The sequence below is a fragment of the Watersipora subatra genome, chromosome 3 (assembly GCF_963576615.1).
Source record: "Watersipora subatra chromosome 3, tzWatSuba1.1, whole genome shotgun sequence".
Taxonomy (NCBI): domain Eukaryota; kingdom Metazoa; phylum Bryozoa; class Gymnolaemata; order Cheilostomatida; family Watersiporidae; genus Watersipora; species Watersipora subatra.
The window spans coordinates 25,463,611-25,479,692 of NC_088710.1; the positions used below are offsets into that span (position 1 = coordinate 25,463,611).

Sequence of the window (16,082 nt, forward strand, 5' to 3'; positions counted from 1 at the left end):
GCATAACTCCCATTCGGATCAGGCAGCATTATGTAGGAAACAACACATGAAGTAATAACTTTTTCGGTTTTTTCTTCCAACTTACCCGTAGATGAGAGAGGAGTAGTTGTTTTAGCAGTGCGTCTTTTAACCTTCGTAGTGTGAACATAATAAAAATAACGATAGCAATAAATTATCGTTGAACTTTTTTAGCGACACGTATTAGCAATGATGATCATAAAATGTGTTCTATATGTGCACTTGTTTCCGGGTTGTAAAAATTGCGGGGGACGTGCGGTCTCTATCGCAGATAAAACGAATCAAGTCAAACTTTATGTTTTGCATGATTGGATGATTGATTGATAATCTGCGTTCCCAGTTGCGAGTACATTTCACACACATTTTTGCAATGGCGTATTTAGCCAATTTTTTGCAAAATATGCAGCTGAAAAAAGTTTCTGTACTCAGTTATATCTGAATGCACAGGCATTTTTTGTTTTTAAAATATTATCCTGAGTATTTATCTGTTGCAAGAAATAATTTATATTTTGTTAAATGTTGTAAATTTCACAAAACAAATAGAGTAAAAGTTGGCCTTCATCAGTAAACTGTGTTCAGTTTCCCTTTAAAATTGCTCGTAGCTTGTTACACGATGTTTAATAGGCTGCACGCCAAGAAAAATGAGCTCAAAAAAAGCGTAGTTTAATCACAAGCTAGCATTGTTATCGCGCTTTTCCGAGCTCATTTTTAAATATGCAATATTAAATAGCTTAAGTTCCTTTTAAAAAAGACTGAGATTATTTTGAAGGCTGAATTTAGATAATAATAGGGTTTAAGACACCCATCTCTATCATTCTAAATTGGACTAAACATCCCTAACTTCCATTCCTAAAATGCTAGGCTACGTCAAATATTTATGGGCGGAGCTTGTTATGCCGATCGTGTTGTTTTCAAGGCCGATATTAAAACGGTGTAAAAACCTCTTCATTACTCTGAAAGTTAGTGGACCAATTTTTATTTTGAATACAAAATTGGAATCAGCGTGCTTGATTTACCTAGAAAATGCGATAAAGGTTTTATGTGACAGTTTTGGTTACATGACAGTTTTGTGGTTTAAGAAAAAAGTTTTGTTCAGACTATTAAAGGAGCCAACACAATTTCTTGTATGCTTTGGTCTAATTTTGTTTGTAAAGTTAATCAATATTGTTATTATATTCAGCTATTTTTTATTTTCTCAGAATAAGAAAGCACCTGATTGTGAGGAGTTCTTTGGGGAGTATTAATTGTGCAAAATCTTTTAGCATGGGTAATCTTTAGCTTTACTATAATAAGAGCTGTGTCTGTCGCCTCGCTAAAAGCTTTAGGAAGAAGTTTCGCCCCGCACAGTAATGAAATCTGAATATTTAGATTCCAGCTAAGCATGATTCCATGTGCACCACTCAACCTCCTCTCCATATCTAGGAATATTTGTCCTTAAATGTGGGATAGGAGGACTGATAATACCTTGCAATTCATTCAGAAATTCCTTAAATGTGGGATATAAGGACTGATAATACCTTGCAATTCATGCAGAAACTCCTTAAATGTTGGATAGGAGGACTGATAATACTTTGTCATTCATTCAGAAATTCCTTAAATGTTGGATAGGAAGGACTGATAATACCTTGTCTTTCATTCAGAAATTCCTTAAATGTTGGATAGGAGGACTGATAATACCTTGTCATTCATTCAGAAATTCCTTAAATGTTGGATAGGAGGACTGATAATACCTTGTCCTTCATTCAGAAATTCCTTAAATGTTGGATAGGAAGACTGATAATACCTTGCAATTCATTTAGAAATTCCTTAAATGTTAGATAGGAGGACTGATAATACCTTGTCATTCATTCAGAAATTCCTTAAATGTTGGATAGGAGGACTGATAATATCTTGTCATTCATGCAGAAATTCCTTAAATGTTGGATAGGAGGACTGATAATACCTTGCAATTCATTCACAAATTCCTTAAATGTTAGATAGGAGGACTGATAATACCTTGTCATTCATTCAGAAATTCCTTAAATGTTGGATAGGAGGACTGATAATACCTTGTCATTCATTCAGAAATTCCTTAAATGTTGGATAGGAAGACTGATAATACCTTGCAATTCATTCAGAAATTCCTTAAATGTTGGATAGTCAAAATAACTATATTTGTTATTAATATTTATTTGAAATTTTTCACAAATTACTGATAGTTGAGGTTTTCCTGTTTGACATTGCTCTCTTGCTGTATGGTACAACACCATTAGGAAGTGGAACCTCTCACTCTTTTATTCCTAATCATGTAGTTGACCCAAATTGCTCCGAATGAAGCTGGATCTTATGGAAGTGCCTAATGCACACAACCGCACTGGCAGGTAGTCTTCGAAAAGTTAAGTCGGCACGCTTTGCCTTAGACGGCCATAGTTTTGCTAAACTTGGCGAATGAGAGACAGTAACTCTAAAAAAAGTTATGCTACGATTTTTAGTGTCAGATTCACAACTAGCAATGAGACATCTACCCATCGTAATTAACTGACTGTGGTTAAAAAATGCGTTTAATTACTAACGAGTAAGTAAAGAATTTGTTACCGGATACAGATTTATTACAATTCAGTGATCGTCCGACGTAAATGCACCGAAATATATTTTCAACTTTGAACTTGCTAAACTACATTGTAGTAGAAATATCTGCTAAAATTTGGTTCTCTCGTTCAATTAACATGTAGCCTATCATACTTTACCAATCATATAAAACAATGTTAAAATTATGTGTTTACGTTCACTTTAAATTTCAGCAGCCATATTTAATAATGACTCTACTTGTATACTGTTAGATCACTGAATACTCTTGTCTCATCATTTGAATAAATCATATTAAACTGGTAGATACATGTTATTTTACATACAATATTATTTTAAATTTTACTTTCTAAATCATTACGAAATTCATGTATCACAGTATTTAAATAAAAACAATAATGTAACAGACTGTTAGAAAAATATAGTATGAAAGACCAACAAAGGATGTATAAGCTCTAGTAGTTCAGATGTTGTGTAGTTTATGCTCGAGTTAATTATAATATGCCTTTCTATAGCCTCTATCAGGTATATACTTATCTTATATACTTATCCCTACATATCCATGTAATTTCTTAAATACTACTTTCAATGGGTCTTTTAGCTTATGTCTGGTAATTTTTAAATTACTTTTAAATCATAAAAAAAGTATTTTTACTTCACTTCAAACTAATGACGTGCAGTAGCTTCTGTACGTATTACAGTCAATGCACAGTATGTTGTACTGCACTGTATAATCTTATCTTATCTTATTATCGCATGAAGTAAATGCACCGTACAGTTTCACTAATGTTTAATTTTTAATGCCACCTAAATTTAGTCAAGCAACCATAATAAAATATGAATCATTATTAAAATAATTTTTGAATGAAATTGGGATTTCGGTCAACACAGTATATGATTTAACTAATAGTTCACTTAAAACTACTGTTTTTGTGATAAGTCAAACCATAGTAATGTTGATGCTCAGTTCTTAACTAAAATTTCAGCAACCATATTCAATAATGACTCTACTTGTATACTGTTAGACCACTGAATACTCTTATCTCTTCATTTGAATTTGACCAATAAATCATATTAAACTGGTAGATACATGTTATTATACATACAATATTATTTTAAAATTTACTTTTCTAGGCTTTAAGAAGTATCATAGTATTTAAAATGAAAACAATGATGTAAGAACTGTCTGAAAAATATAGTATGAAAGACCAACAAATGATGTCTAAGCTCTATTAGTTCATATATTGTTTAGTTTATGCTCGAGTTAATTATAATATGTATTAGAATAGCCTCTATCAGGTAGATACTTATTTACCTTTACATCTCCATATATTTTCTTATATACTTTCAATGGGTCTTTTAGCCCATGTGTGATGATTTTTAATCGTATATTAAAGTTACCTAAGAAAACATTGGAAGGGACAAGAAAAACTAAAAATGCTACTGTGTATTCCATAAAACTTATGCAACTAGATGTAATGATTCTAACACCTTGTGTTCAAGTTGTTTATATGTACCAGTAAGTACCGGACCTCAGCACTTGTGCGGGACTTTAATATGACATTTGATTTATTAGTACTTATACCTCCCCTGAGGAATTTCTAATTTTTGTAAACAATTAAACATTCTGTCTAGTAGTGTATGAATAATTGTGTTCAGCGCACCAATAATAAAGTTTCTGGAGACTTAGATTGTTATATGATGTATACAATATATCATACTTGTAATATAAAAACACAAAACAAGGATTGGGGGTTGTTTTGGCAATAGCACAAACAGTTTTACAAATAGGAATGGTTAATTTTTATGTTGCTGAAAAAACCTCATAATAATTGCAAGTATATTGTGAAGAGTTTTGCTTAATAAAGAAAAATTGTGGACCAAAAAGAAATGGGTATTAAGCTCAATCTTTTCTATACAAATCACAACCTTTGCATTCCAAGGATGGTCATCAAGACTCACTATATTATAGAGAAAGGGTTCTGACACTTGTTCATATCTATATTTAAGACAACACTGCTTGACTTCTTCTACAGGTATTCAACTGCGCGCTTGAACAAGTTCATTGATCAATTCTTTGAAATGAATTATCCTCAAATAATGGAGTTAATAAATAGTAGATGTTTATTTATGGCATGTTACATATCTAACTGACTCTACTACATAATTTGTCTTCGTCTAGAATGTAGACTTCCTTATAAATGAAAAAGGCGGCGAATGCCAGCCGAGATTGTCAGTAGCCGGCCGGTGTAGTCAATGCGGCTGATATGGTGCATTAGTTTGTTGGTTTATAAACTTTGTTTAAATTTTGCATGTCAAAACTGATATAGCTTTCTAGTTTAGAAAATTATATATAAATTATTACATTATTTATATAAAAATATTTGTCAAATAAGTTGAATGTTACATTTGCTAATATAAAAAACCTTGCTATATAATATTTAGGTTACTGTTTGACACATGTATACAAATAAATTATACTGATTAAAAACAGTGGCAATAAATTGAACTCTTTGCCTCAATGCATGAGAGTTAATCCTTGGAAGTTTTCTATTGATCCATTTCTACTAAAATATTACAGCCAAAACCAACCCAAAACAGAGAAGTAATAAAATTTGAGCCTGTGATAATTTTTAAGTTGAGTTGTGTAAAATGCATACCAAAACTTGGCTTTAAATGTATATTTAGTAAGCAAAAATCAGTTAAGCTAAAGTCAACGTTTATATTATATGTCTATCTCAAAGGTAGGAGCTCCCTGCTGTATGTAGTGCGTGTAGTACATTGTAATGTTTCAATTTCTTACAGATCCTAACCACTAAATACACTACATTTACTGTAGGTAACTATAATTATTAAGGTTAGCACATTGCTTGTTCCTAATTTTAATATGTACAACACGAATATAAAAATTTGATGATTTTTATTTGGGTGTCTTTGCATTCAATAATTACATATGCTATGGGTTGCTATACCGCTCTATACGGCCTTTTCGCCTTACAGTGCCAACACAAAACAAATTAAAAACATGATACGAAACAAAACTTTGTACGAAACAATTTTTCATTGTTATTGAAGCAAACCAGACATTATTTGGCTAATAATAGTTAACTAATTCACAGTTACATTTACTTTTTAACACTTTTACTCTTGCTTCATTTTTCCTTTTAATTTATCTCATCTGCACGGAACACTTTGTTCATGATATGAATTTTAAAAGTTACAATGATAACTATTTTTGTGTGCTAACGTAAGATAAATTTTCTGTGCAAGGACTTTGTTTATTATTTGAGCAACATCGGTCATTCACCTAGGCGTGAATGACACAAAAATGAAACAAAAGGCTTTTTCTTTGTAAACAAGAAAAAAATATTTTTGACCAAACTGCTCCTATAGAGAAACTAACTTGTTGCAAGCCCAAAAGCTTTAAAAACCTTTGAAGGACTAAAAAGCTTATTTTGGATATACAAAAGAAAGACTTATTATTTGACAAGTACAGAGCTTAATCATTTAGTCCTAAATTAAAAAAGAACTACATAAAAGCTAAAAATAAAGTTTAATCCCCTATCAAAGAAGCAAAAGCTGATTATTATTGTCATGAAATACTAAAAATTAATAACCCTAGAAAGCCTTGAAATTTAAAAAATAATCATTGTAGATGAAACCAAGGTAAAACACAAGAATTTACTGAGCTTTTAGACTCTAACTCTAAAGATATAACTGATGACAAACAAATAGCTACATAATTTAACACTCATTTTATAGAAATATGAACCAGAATTGTGTAAGCTTGTTCTAATGCAAATATAAAGCATCAAGTGTCAGGGATAAATACATTCCAAGATTAATTTTGTAGACGTTCATGAGTGTATTGTTCAGAGAGTTATTCAGACAATTATTGCGAATCTAAATGAACACAAAGCAGAAGGCATGAATGGAATTTCTGTGAAATATGTGAAAGCTTGTTCACATGAGCTGTCAAAATATTTGGCCTACGTATTCAACATGAGCATAAAACCATGTGTTTTCCCACAGAAATGAAATGTGCTAAAGTTTTACCCATATTTAAAACCGAAGGAATAAGCTGTTATCTAACAACTACTAGCTGTGTTACCCGGCATTGCCCGGGTAATAAAAAGGTTTTTGGACAAAAAATTGATTTGTATTTAATATATAACAACATTTACCACTCTAACCTTTAATTTGTTTTATCATTTTTTATGTTATTTATTTAAAGTGAAAAAAGCAAACAAACTAACTTCCAAACATTACCGTGTAAACATGAGCGTTATTTAAAACAACAGATAAATCTGATGAGAAACAGAATCTTCATATAAGGATGTCTTTATATAATATTGTTATACATTCTATCGTACAATTAATCTACAAATATAAATAAACGAACGCAGGTGGTTTTGAAAATAGTACAAATGGTTTTACATACATGAAAAAGTTTTTTGAATATTATTATGCATGCTAACGTAAATTATTTTAATTTTTACCAAAGGACATTATTAACAGATTCGTAAAATTCTTGCAATTATTGCACCAGTTCAAATAAGTTAATATTTAATGCTAGGCAATGCAAGATAAACAAATATTTTATATTTCCCCCACATTATTATCTGAGCTATCTTTAAAAATTTGGTTGCATCGAATTTGAATTGATTTTAAAGGAAAGTATTTATTTTAATTATCAGTTGATATGTTGTTTTTTAAGTTAGGCAATCTCATTGTCAAGATATTTGAAGAAATAAATCGAAAAAACTTATCGCGGTGAAAACGCTCAGGCTAAAAAAACATGCCCAGACTTGCCCAAAATGATGTCTCCATCTCTCGTATTCACATCGGCTAATGTGATTAAAGTCTATTCTTATGCGGCTCTATTGGCATTTATTTTATTTTGTATTTGCTCAAGTTGACTAGAATAAAATTTGAAGTCCTACTACAGATACATTATTATAAATGTTTCAAACGCCTCAAATAAGAGAAATTGAAAACTTGCCATATTAACTTCCTTTAAATGCTGTGTAAACATTTGAGTACCGACTACCACTTCTACCGGTCTACGGTATTCAGGTCGTCGAATTAGCTTATTTCATTAGGGGCTTTGTATCAGCTAAGTTCTCAGTTGCTACACGCACACCGGACACTAGCTACTAAATAAAATAGGCACGCTGTCATCTTTGGAAGAAATATATTCGAATGTATGGCGAAACCATCTGCATCCCAAAAAGTCATGTATAGTCAACGTTATCTAGTCATTATTAGTATCAATATGTAGAAAAATTTACTGGTCCCATTTGATTGGTTAATTCAAGTTCTAGCGAATCTCCTGATTCGTAGCTATATTGTCACATACGGGTGATGAGGCATAGTGTATATTCTATTAAAAGTTTATTATATATGCTCGTCAACACCGTGAAACTACAATAAAACAATAACTCGATTGTCGATAAAGGTTATTGAAAGTATGCTAATTATACAGGTAGTCATCTGCAAAGCCATTTAGAAACATAAAATAAAACACATAAAATGAAAGATATAATATTTACCTTAATAACACATCCAGGAGATTGTTAAATAGTATGTGATTCTCCTTCTGTTTAACTCTTGATTATATGTGTATGCGATAGATATTGGTGCAATGATGAAACTTAATACAAATAAAAGAAAGTATCAGCATCAAAAAATTAGGCTTAAAAACTACATGTTGTTGGCTCAAAGGCTGACAAAACAATGACACCTAATCAAACGTATGGCACTGTGGCAAGTCAGACAAACCACACAAGACCATTAGACCACCCAAGATCAACAGATCAACTGGCATTCGCTCTGGGCAGGAACAGTGAATCACACAGGGTGACTAGATATTGCAGTGCACTATCAAATTAGGAAATTTAACAGACAGCAGAACTTTACACAAGTACCATACAAATGGTTTTATGAGTTGAATGTAATAGTGATATTAAAGCAACGTCAAGTTTGTTGCAGTCAATTATTCCACTGATTCTGGCAAAGGGTTAATAAAACCCTTCTTGCTCCCGGTTGGCGGTTTGTTGATTAAGCTGTTTTCATAATTTCTGTGCAATAACTTTTTTATTACCAAGGCAACGCCCGGGTACAGGTACAGCTTATGCTGTAAAATAGCAACTACAAGTACAAGCTTAGTAAATACAGCTTATGGTGTAAAATGTTGAAAAATACTTTACCAAAGTTTGTTCTTGCCTTGGATCGGATTAAAGTTTACATAATTTTATTTTAATGAGAAAAATTATTTCGGACCTTGATCAACTCGGTTTTCGAACTATCTCCTGGAACTGATTATGTTCTAGAACCGAGGGTCTACTATACATTATCAAAATATATAGGTCGCTGAAAGTTATGAACTTTTAAATTTACATTGGTTTGAAAACCTTTACAGTTGTTTTATTTATTTTTAAATCAGTTGTCCTGCACAAAACCTTTTCCTCATGACATGAAGTTTGAAAGTTGTAGTTGCTTGAAAAAGTTTGAAAACCTTGACAGCTGTTTTATTTTTTCTCTTAATTTATTTCAACCACACAAAACACTTCTGGCATGATATGTAGTTAGAAAGTTAGAAAGGTAAATGTTGTTATGTGTTAAGTATAAATCAATTTTCTGTCCAAAGACTTTTTTACTACCCAGGCAATGCCGGGTAGCAGAGCTAGTGGTAACTATTTTTGTGTGTTAACCTAAGATAACTTTTCTGTGCAAGGACTTTTTTTATTATTCTAGCAACATCGGTCATTCACCTCGGCTTGAATGACACAAAAATGAAAGAAAAGGCTTTTTCGTGAACAAGAACAAAATATTTTTGACCAAATTGCTCCTATAGAGGAACCAACTTGTTGCAAGCCCAAAAGCTTTAAAACCCTTTGGATGACTAAAAACCCTATTTTGGATATACAAAAGAAAGACATTTTATTTGACAAGTACAGAGCTTACTCATTTAGTCCTAAATTATAAAAGAACTACATAATAGCTAAAAATAAAGTTTCATCCCATATCAAATAAGCAAAATCTGATTACTGTTCCCATGAAATACTAAAAATTTATGACCTTTGAAATTTAATAAATAATAATTGTGGACGAAACCAAAGTAAAACCTAAGAATTTACTGAGCTTTTAGACACTAACTCTAAAGATATAACTGATGACAAACAAATAGCTACATAATTTAACACTTTTTTTACAGAAATATGAACCAGACTTGTGTAAGCTTTTTTTAATACAAATATAAAGCATCAAGTGTCAGGGATAAATACGTTCCAAGATTAATTTTGTAATCTTTCATGAGTGTATTGTTCAGAGAGTTATTCAGAGAGTTATTGCGAATCTAAATGAACGCAAAGCAGAAGGCATGAATGGAATTTCCGCGAACTTAGTCAAAGCTTGTTCACATGAGCTCTCAAATTATTTGGCCTACGTATTCAACATAAGTTTAAAACTATGTGTTTTCCCACAAAAATCAAATGTGCTAAAGTTTTACCCGTATTTAAAACCGAAATAATTCATGAGAGAAAATAAAAACAACTGTAAAACTTTTTAAACTTTTTCAAACAGCTGTAACATTCAAATTTCATATCATGAGGATAAGGTGTTTAAACCACTGTAAATTTAAAAGTTCATATATTTTTTCAACGTGTAGCTTTTATTAACCTACAGTAGAACCTGTTCTAGCGGAACTGTTCTAGCGTTGCTAACCGAGTTCTTCGAGGTCAGAAACATTTTTTCCCATTAAAATAAAATTATGTAGATTTTAATCCGTTCCAAGATCAGAAAAACTTGGGTAAATGTGAAGTATACTTCAGTAAAGTATTTTTTCAACATTTTGTACCATAAGCTGTACTGTATACTCCATACTATAATCAGAAACGGGTATATATAGATCGTGTTTATTTTTATTTAAATGTTTTATTTTTTATGACGATGAAAAAAGAACGCAAAAGTAAACCTTTCGTATGTTTGGCTTTTAAAACATCTAAAGCATTAAACGTTAAAATACAATACTAAAAATTATAAAAATAGATAATGAAACAGCAAAAACGCAACGGAGAATTACATCAAAAATCGAAGCAAAAAGAAAATATAAACAGCAAAGGCCTGTTAACTTTACATATTTAAAGGAGACTCATCTTCCAAAACAATTTAGGGTAATTCGACTGAAACTGTTATCTCCTTAGCAACTTTATTCGGTAGAGGAGGCGTCGTTCCACATGGTTTCTCCCTTTTCGTAAATAATTTATGAAACATAAAATGGTAATCCATTTCCAAATGTTTGTGGAGCTTTGCTAATTGCTATGCGCATGCTCCAGTGTAGTCCATGACCGAATTTTTGTTCAAGCTCCAAAGCAAACAAATCTGAAAATCTTTTGTGGAAGACCTAAGGCTAAAATAATTAGTGTGCGCATGCTGTATATTTTATATGAAGACGTATCTGATCACTATGGCGTTCTTGCTCAGTGGTAGAGCATCCGGATCAAACACTCGTCAATGCGAAAATTGTCGTGAATCCAAATCCATCAGAATGCAGAATATCAAGATTTTAAGATATATAGCCAAAAAACCGACAGATATGCGATACACGCCAACACTCGGACATACTTTGAGAAATATATATAGATAGATCTGTTTCTATTTTTTCTATCTATCGATTTTCCTTCGATGTTCCGTTGGTTAGTTCTGGTGGTTGTATGATCAATTTTTTTGTGTAACCTATCGCAGAAACCATGACTACCACTACAGCAACAACAAAATTGTTATTGTTTGAGTCAATATTAATGCTGTTTTGTGAACACTGATCACTTCTTATTATGGGTTAATAAATACCAATTAATGTCCAAGCGATGATCAAATAGAGGTGGTGTTCAATAAATGGATTGATCTGTATGTTTCAACTATTGTCTATAGTGGTCTTCCAATAGTTTAAAATAATTAAATTTCTCTTTCATTCCTTTAAACGTAATCCGTTTTAAAGCATAACAAAAAGTGTATAAATTTAAATATAGCAATAATTTTTTATAGTTGGTGAAGCGGATAACTACCCTGAAATTTGATAGAATGTAGTTAATTAGATCATATGCAATTCTCAGCTCTAAATTAACCACCTGTTTTTGGCTTTGGGTTGGCATGGATGATCAGTTGAAACAGATTTATGTAATTCAAATTTACTCATGTTTTCCTATTTTAGTTTTATACAACTTCAAAAGCTAAAGGTTCTGAGGATCACTGGCTATTCCGAGCTATCAATATATGATGGCCTTCAAACTTTTCCTGAGGTGGTGACCAAACTGACTTCATTAGAAGACCTTGATTTGTCCAACAACTGGATCTATGAACTCCCTGACAGGTGAGAAATAACAGCTGTTTTCCAGTGACGTGGTAGCTGTTTCCTTGTATCAATGTGACGATTTCTATTTAAGTTCAAAAGTTTTACATACATTTATATAAAATACATTACACTTCACACTGTTCAGATTCACAACAATTCTTTACTGGTTTATTATGAAGGCTTTTGCCATGTTTTAATACTGTTTCTTATTGGTGGTAACTAGAATAAGGCATTAAATTTAAACTTAATGTTTAGAGTTAAATTTAGTTTAAAGTAAGAATAAAATATCATATCCTTGTTCATGAAGAGTAAATCTACTAAAGCTGCAATTAATTTTGCAATTAAATTTATAGCCTGAAACATAAATAATGACAATTTCTTACACACTTCAACTTGTCACTATACTGTTTAGAGTGGTTTGATAGTTTGTAGAAATTTGGTATCAAGTTGTGTGAATTTCAATTTCTTGTATAATTGAACATATATATTGTAACTATGTTTTCTATTATTGGAGAAATTGACTTTTTGCGTTTTCTGGGTATCTGAATCGATTTGTTTTTCAAAATTAGCCTGAAATAGCAAAACAATTTTACTTTTCATTGGATTTCAGCCCTTTATAAATCTGAAATACATAAACGTTGCTACAAATGTGCCCTTTTAATGGTAATTCCCTGAACTGCTTAAAGTTTCCAAGTTTCTGCTTCTTTTAAATCTCTTCAAAAATCAGAAATGACAAGATGATGGTCATCAAAACTGTTCATGTTTAATTATTTTTTGCCTGATTAAAAACGTGTAATAAATGTAAGTTTATTCTGAAGATTTTTGTCTAATAAAGACAAATTGTGGATCGAGTTGAAACCGTGTAAATTGTCTCATTTAGTGAACATTCTCTGATAACCAAATTTCATGTTTTATGGTCTCTTTGGAAGTCTCAGAAGATTTCCAAGTATTTTAAAACATTGCTTAAATAGTAAAATAATTTTAGTTTCCTTGTTGCCAGCTATTTATAGATTGCATACAAAATGATATTCTGAAATTTTTGACTTTCTTGACTACATGAAAATTAGTTAGCGACATTAAAAATGGTTCTCTGTCAATGTCGATGTTCTGAAAACTAAAATAATTTGCATCGTTTATCTTTCAATTATTTATAACATAATTATTTTATTACTAATTGAAAGATTAAATAATTATATAATAATAATCTTTCAATTATTATTATATAATTAAAAAGTTATGACATAGTACCTGGCAATTAATCTTTGTAGCTTTTTTTATTCATTTCTAGCAAACCTTCATTTACATTAGTTTATTGAATGAACAATAAAAGGCATAAATGCAATTCTCGGGAAATCAGTGAAAGCTCATTTGCATGAGCTATCAAAATATTTGGCCTACGTATTCAACATAAGCATAAAACAATGTGTTTTCTCACAAAAAATGAATAGTGCTAAAGTTTTGCCCATATTTAAAACCAGAGGCAATAAGCTGTTATCTAATAACTATATACCTGTTTCTATTCTGTCAGTTTTTTCACAAGTTTCTGAGCATCTCATTAACCAACAAATGCATAATTACGCTAAGTAAACGTTACAAAAGCTCAAATTATATTTCAGATAAGGAAAGGAACTCGCAAAGCATCAATAGAGTTTTTAATTGGTGCTCTTGCTGCTTTAAGCAATATTCTTTTTGTTTCAGTTGTACTCATTGACTTCTCAAAGTCTTTGGATACAATTATAGATCTCCCTATTTTGATTAGTAAGCTTGAAAAAATAAATTTTCTTATTCAAGTTTAGAATTAATTCAAAATTATTTTTCAAATTGTTTTCAATGTGTTATAATAACACATAAAATATTCCAACTTCTATTAATTAAGTGTGGAGTACCACAAGGATCCATCCTTGGACCAACATGATTTTTGTTATATATAATTGATCAACCTGGTGAAAACACATGGAACTATTGAGAAAACAAATACTGTCAAACATGGATAACTCGAACTTCAAGGGACCGAGCAAAAGTGTTCGAATTATCAGAGCATTCAAGTTATCGGAGCACTGTCACAAGTCCATGTATTTACTTATTTATTAGTAGATACATGTACATATGCAAACTATAATATAAATCAAAAGCACAAATGGCTTGTTTCGAATTAAATGCTTCTAATGTAAAGTTTAAAACGTTTTCATCAAAAAGTATAGAGATTTTTCTATCACTTGAGATTGGTTTGTTGTTTGAGGTGATGTTATTGCCAGGACGTTTTTTTAGATTGACATTGGCAAAACTTGATCGTTGTTGAAATGCTCAAAAGAAAAGACATCTTTTTCTTTTGAGCGTTTTACCCACGATCAATTTTGCCGAGTTTTCTTGAAGTTTATGCAACTTCAAGAAAAAGTTACCAAAGAAAAATCCCTTACTTTACCTGGGATTCGTTAAGAGCAACACTCCGAGGCAGTTCAATTAAAAGTTTTACGAGGTTTAACGGTACATTGTATATCACTCACGCTTTTTGAATGGATAGTTATTGAATGTACACACGTATTCTGTGTTTAGGTCAAACGATGAATAGTTTTTTTAGCTATGATAACGTATACGTTTAATAAAAACAATTTTAAGACGTTTTAAACATTCAACATTCCGACGTTGATTCAACACGGAATCAACGTCGGAAAACTATTCGTCACGGGCTAGCCGGGTCACGCACTCAAGGATTTTCGCCACGCACATACAAAACAACATGCTGTTTTTGTTTTGTATGTGCGTGGCGAAAATCCTTGCGCGCGTGACCCGGCAAGCCCATGCTATTAATCGTATAGCAGTATAAATCAAATTTGACCAAACCTTTAGAAAAGTCGTTGACAAAATTATTTTGCCGATGGTGGTAATAACAACGCTTATGAATTACGAAAAGATGAGGTTTACCTCTATGGCTTTGAATAAAGTGATTTTCTAAAGCGATAAAAACCGTTTCGGTAGCTGTTGGGCAAAAAAACAGTTCGAATTAACAGTGTTGAGTTCGAGTTATCTATAGCAATTTATCATTACGTGGGAACGGACCAAAGAAACCGTTCAAATTAACCATGTTTTCGAGCTATCCGTGGCCGAGTTATCCATGTTTGACTGTACGACAAAGCTCAGGGCTAATTTACCAGGCCTCATTGATTTTTACAGAAATGCCTCTTTTACTTTTATATAATACTGTAATTAATAGTAAATTAGTCTATTGCTTGGAATCATGGTGAAATGCTCTGAGCTACTTAAACATAGTTTTGGTCATTTTGAATCGATTACTTAGGAACAACATATCATGAAAACTCTTCTTTTCCATCAACTCATTTGTTAAAAGATCTCGTGTTTTGCCTACACAACAACTATATCGACTAAGAATATGTCTTTTAGCCTTCACACAATTTAAATATCAACTAATTTTTCAACACATTACAACACTCTTCATTCCTTATTTGCTTTATTTGCTTTATTCAACCACCTCTCCACATCTAGAAATATTCGTAGAAATAGTTATTACACATAACAATCTCTTATATCCCAAGGGACTGCAAGTCTACTAGCTTTAATATAATTCTGAGACATCACTTTTATTTCATGGTTCACACGCTAATCTAATTCAGCTTTCTTTAGTGTTCCCACACGGTTAAAAGTTAAAGCAAAATGTTGAAAGCCTTTGATAGTTTAGCAATCAGTAGCAATACCAGACCATGTAAATACCCTATCGCTATGTAAAATGAAAATGTGGCAATTTTCACTGGAAGTCATTCATACACATCTTGGTCATAAAGCTTAATGGAAATTTTTTAACAAGCATGGATCATAAAGGAATTTGCATCCACAAGATTATTTCAATAGAAATGACAACAACCAAATTGCAGAAATACTGCGAAGAAGTACTAACCATTGTCACAGATGCATTACTAGAGAAATTCTCATCAACATATTCCGCTAAGCAGCAGACATATTCATAAGCACTTGCTGTGGCAGCTGTTGCTGTTTTGTGTGCTGTTAGAGGTTTCTAAACTCTTTTTAGATATGTCTACTTTAATTTGAACAACGTAGCAGCACTGTGCTTGACAATATTGCTCTGAATTCAATCATTGAAAAGCACCATTCAACATTGAAAAATAAACTTTTA

At 31.6% G+C, this 16,082-nt stretch overlaps 1 protein-coding gene across 1 annotated transcript in view; it reads left to right on the top strand.

Moving 5' to 3' along the window:
• Positions 1 to 13,646, top strand: part of LOC137390466 (uncharacterized) — a 35,202-nt gene extending 21,556 nt beyond the window's left edge. Inside the window, exons 6-7 of the mRNA XM_068076795.1 lie at positions 11,795 to 11,953; positions 13,634 to 13,646. Coding sequence (XP_067932896.1) covers positions 11,795 to 11,953; positions 13,634 to 13,646 — 172 coding nt within the window. The remainder of the gene's footprint in view (positions 1 to 11,794; positions 11,954 to 13,633) is intronic.
• Positions 13,647 to 16,082: the final 2,436 nt, after the last annotated feature.